A 5,000-nucleotide genomic window follows, 5' to 3' on the forward strand; every position below is an offset into this window, starting at 1 on the left:
GAGAGAGAGAGAGAGAGAGAGAGAGAGAGAGAGAGAGAGAGAGAGAAAACAATTACTTCTGAGCTCAGCAACGCCACCACGCCATGAATGTGCTGACTCAACACACACACACACACACACACACACACACACAAACACGTAATAAAAAAATAGATCTCTTACCTTCCTTAAAAAATAAATACACCAATAATAAAACAACAAAAAATCCAATCAGTCTATTCTATTTAAATCGAGGGTCGTGTGTGTGTGTGTGTGTGTGTGTGTGTGTGTGTGTGTGTGTGTGTGTGTGTGTGTGTGTGTGTGTGTGTGTGTGTGTGTGTGTGTGTGTGTGTGTGTGTGTGTGTGTGTGTGTGGGTGGGATGGGTGGGGCGGGGTAGAAGCACCAAAGGATACATAGATGCGGTCGTGGAGGTATCGGACACGGAGGTTGTGGTTGATGGCCGTCTCATCGATGTCCGACAATACAGTCATGTCCGGCACGCCATCCTCCGCGCGGCTCCCTGCAGGACAAAGGCACAGGTGTTAGTGAAGACAGGCCATTTCACCACTAGCCTAGCCTAACCTAAGCTAACCTAACTCTTTTTTAACCTAACGTAAGCTAAACAAAAAAAACGAATCTAACTTAATGGAGACCTAACCTAAACTAACTTAACTCTTTTTGAACCCAACGTAAGCTAGGCAAACCAAACTCACACCAAACGTAACCGAACGTAATCTAATCGAAACCTAACCTAACCTAACCTACGTAAGCTAGGCAAACCAAACCAAAACCAACAAAACCTAACTTAACCTAACTAAACGTAAGCTAGGCAAACCAAACCAACACTCTACCGCTAAGATGGCAAAGACAAAGGCCTGTATTCTGAAACACTTTGCTCTCTCACCATCACTGCTTTCCAAAGGCTTCACTTGAAGATACTGGTGTTTTTAAGAGTATTTGTCTGTGGTTCTGGTGATACATTGGCAAGATTTCTGGTTTATTAAAAGGAGAAACTGTCTTTAAAAACCCGGCTTGTTGTCTCTATAGGCTTGGAAAATTGTCGTAGTGAGAGCAAACCGTTTATAAATATTTGTCAGTCTTAATGAGTGCTTTTAAGAGTGTTTTTATAGCTCTAGTGATAGATTGACAAGATTTCTAGATGATTAAAAGGAGAAACTGTCTTGAAAACCCGGCCAGTTGTCTCTGTAGCCTTGGAAAATGGTCATAGTGAGAGGAGAAGGCTTTTCTGAATACAGGCGAAAGGCTGACTCACTGCACTCTGCCTACCCACTCACTAACCTCTTCAGTATCGGAACGCATTTTTCTACCATGAGTTTTGGTTATGATTGGACGATTTTGTTCAGATTAGGAAGAGTCTATGGAAGTCAGAAGATTAACGGCCAGAGTCTTCACTGATTTAATCCCCCACCAAAGTATCTGAAGCTGTATAAAATCACCAAACAGTAAGCACAATATGTATGAAAACGGCTCATGGTACTGAGGGAGTTAAAACTGCACCTGAATATGTGTTTATGGTATAATCTTTTTTTTTATCAGTGTTAAGGGAAAAAAGGCCTGAAGATTGACCAGCCCCGAGTAATACAAGTCAAAAGAGTGTGGTGAGAAAAGGTAATCAGTAAACATCAATATTATGTCTTTTTTTTTTTTTTTTTTGGTACACTCAACACACATTGGTAAACATTCATGTATGTCTTCTCTCTCTCTCTCTCTCTCTCTCTCTCTCTCTCTCTCTCTCTCTCTCTCTACGGTTAACGAATATGTGTAATCAGTGTCCATTGTTACCTACACACACACACACACACACACACACACACACACACACACACACACACGTAATAATCTTGTGTGCACGTGATGTGTGTACTTTCTCACGTGCGCTACACACAAATGAGCACACATGTACACTTTTGTGGGTTGTTATGTATATTTATGGTCTACTGTTACATTACTACACACACACACACACACACACACACACACACACACACTCACACAATTGAGACTCATTATTTATGTTTTGGCTTCTGTTACATAAATACTCGTGGAAACACACACACACACACACACACATATAAAACTACAAATAATAAGCAATAATAGATAGATGGAGGAGGAGGAGGAGGAGGAGGAGGAGGAGGAGGAGGTGAACAAGAAAAAGAAAGCAATGATGATGATAAAAAAAATAAAGGATGAAGAGAAGATAATTATACAACACACACACACACACACACACACACACACACACACACACACACACACCACTTGCATTACAAAAGAAAGAGGAAACGAAAGAAAGAAAAAAGAAAGAAAACAGGAAAGAAAGTAAAAGAAGAAAAACAATGGTATCTTGTGGAAGAAGAAGAAGAAGAAGAAGAAGAAAAGAAGAAGAAAAAAAAAAAGCAAAAAAAGGCAAAAAAGAAAAGAAAAAAAGAACAAGAACAAAAAAAGAAGGTAAAGAACAACAACAACAACAACAATACATCATCCCCCCCCTCTACCACGTCCCCAACACCTTGTACCTGCAAGAGGTGGTGAGAGTAAGCGGTGACATTCATAACAGTAACACCGACCAGCTTAAGGAAAGGCGAGAAGGAAACGTTATACTGTACAGCGAAACTTGAGGAAGAAGCTGCGTTATACTATCAAGAGGAGGAGGAGGAGGAGGAGGAGGAGGAGGATATGAAGAAGAAGAAGAAGAAGAAGAAGAAGAAGAAGAAGAAGAGAGAGAGAGAGAGAGAGGAGAAGGAGGAGGAAGAGGGAGAGGAAGAGGAGTAGGAGAAGGAGAAGGAGGAGAAGGAGAGGGAGGAAGAGAAGGAGGAAGAGGAGGAGGAGGAGAAGGAGAATGAGGAGAAAAAGGAAGAGGTGGAAAAGAAGATAAAAAAGGAGGAGGAGGAGGAGGAGGAGGAAGAGGAGGAGTAATAGTAATCATTTAATATCCGAATAAATCTTTTAGTACGAGCCATCTGCAGTCGGGGAGAGAGAGAGAGAGAGAGAGAGAGAGAGAGAGAGAGAGAGAGAGAGAGAGAGAGAGAGAGAGAGAGAGAGTCCGTTTTGCAGCAGGTGAGACAGAAGTGAGAGACTAAAAGATCACATTGTCTCTCTCACAGCGACAGTTCCATTCACTCGTAAAGGAGATGGAGGGTGTCACGGGGAGGGGAGGAGGGGAGGGAGGGAGGGGGGAAACTTGTCAGGAGAAAGGCTTGCTCTCTCTCTCTCTCTCTCTCTCTCTCTCTCTCTCTCTCTCTCTACGATAATTCTTTCCTTTTTTTTTTACTTATTTCTTTCTTATTTCTCTATTTATGTTTTTCTTTTCATTTCTCTCTTTTATAAGTTGTATTTTTCATCTCTCTCTCTCTCTCTCTCTCTCTCTCTCTCTCTCTCTCTCTCTCTCTCTCTGAATGTGGGAAAAAAATTGCAAACTCTCTATAGATAAAGTGTAGCAAAATCTTATCACTCCAAAGATTCACACGGAAGTTCTTAGTCCTCCTCCTCCTCCTCCTCCTCCTCCAGGTAGATCCATGCGTGTGATTGCACAGGTAGAGGAAAATGAGTGAGAATTCTTGTTACCTTAGGAGTTCACTGTCCATGGTTGACGAGAACACCTCTTTGATCATGGGTACATTCCTCTCTCTCTCTCTCTCTCTCTCTCTCTCTCTCTCTCTCTCTCTCTCTCTCTCTCTCTCTCATGTGTGTTTTTTCTGTTGTTTTTCTTTTTTTCGATCTTTTCTCTCGTTGCTTTGAGTCTCCATTGTTTTTATTTATTTCTTCTTTGTTTACTCTCTCTCTCTCTCTCTCTCTCTCTCTCTCTCTCTCTCTCTCTCTCTCTCTCTCTTATGTGATTTTTTTTACTTTTATTTTTGTTCTCTATCTTTCATTCGTTGCTTTGAGTTTCTATTTTTATTTTTTTACTCTCTCTCTCTCTCTCTCTCTCTCTCTCTCTCTCTCTCTCTCTCTCTCTCTCTCTCTCTCTCTCTCTACCTCAGAGAAAGTACACCTCTTGTTTCTCACAAAACTTTAAAGCTGAGGTACCATTTTTGTGTATCAATAAGCTCTCTCTCTCTCTCTCTCTCTCTCTCTCCAGGAATGAAAATATGAATAGAAGGAAGATAAAAACAGGAGGAGCCAAGGAGTAGATAGATAAGGAGTAAGATAAAAGGAAGATAAAGAATGAAGGAAGGAAGGAATGAAGGAAAGAAGAAAGGAAGGAAGGAAGGAAGGAAGGAAGGAAGGAAGGAAGGAAGGAAGGAAGGAAGGAAAGAAAGAAAGAAGGAAGGAGGACAGGAAGGAGGAAAGGAAGGATAGAGAAATTGAACAACTAATGAAAGAAATATTGAAGGAGGTAATGAACGAATAGATAAATGAAAGAATGAAGGAATTAAGAAAGGAAAGAAGGAAGAAAGAAAGAAAGAAAGAAAAGAATGAATGAAACGAAGGAAAAGTATAAAAAAAGGAAAAATATAAGAATGAAGCAAGAAAAACAAAGGCAAAAAGAAAGAATGAATGAAGCGTGACAGTGAAAACTAGAGCAAGGATAAAGAAAAGAAAGAAAAGAAAAAGAAAAAGAGTAAAATAGCAAGATGAATGAGGCAAGACTGCGAGAAGACAAAAGAATTTAACAAGACAAGTACGAGAGAGAGAGAGAGAGAGAGAGAGAGAGAGAGAGAGAGAGAGAGAGAGAGAGAGAGAGAGAGAGAGAGAGAGAGACTACAATTTTACCATTCCTGTGTGTGTGTGTGTGTGTCATTGCCCGCAACCTTGACAAAACTGCACACACACACACACACACACACACACACACACAGAGAGAGAGAGAGAGAGAGAGAGAGAGAGAGAGAGAGAGAGAGAGAGAGAGAGAGAGAGAGAGAGAGAGAGAGAGAGAGAGAGAGAGAGAGAGAGAATGATCACACACAATTCACCAATAAATCTCTATCATTCGACCACCACCACCACCACCACCACCATTACCACCACCACCACAACCCTTCCTCCCTGTCACCAC

General features: G+C 41.1%; 1 protein-coding gene across 4 annotated transcripts in view; it reads right to left on the reverse strand.

Moving 5' to 3' along the window:
• The window catches only part of LOC123507664 (unconventional myosin-X-like), an 86,008-nt gene that overhangs the window by 57,812 nt on the left and 23,196 nt on the right, over positions 1-5,000 (reverse strand). For all 4 annotated transcript variants that reach the window (XM_045260769.1, XM_045260768.1, XM_045260767.1 and 1 more), the window contains exon 2: positions 394-500. In XM_045260769.1, the coding sequence (XP_045116704.1) occupies positions 394-500 (107 nt within the window). The remainder of the gene's footprint in view (positions 1-393; positions 501-5,000) is intronic.

Source organism: Portunus trituberculatus, chromosome 23 (genome assembly GCF_017591435.1).
Source record: "Portunus trituberculatus isolate SZX2019 chromosome 23, ASM1759143v1, whole genome shotgun sequence".
NCBI classification, from domain to species: domain Eukaryota; kingdom Metazoa; phylum Arthropoda; class Malacostraca; order Decapoda; family Portunidae; genus Portunus; species Portunus trituberculatus.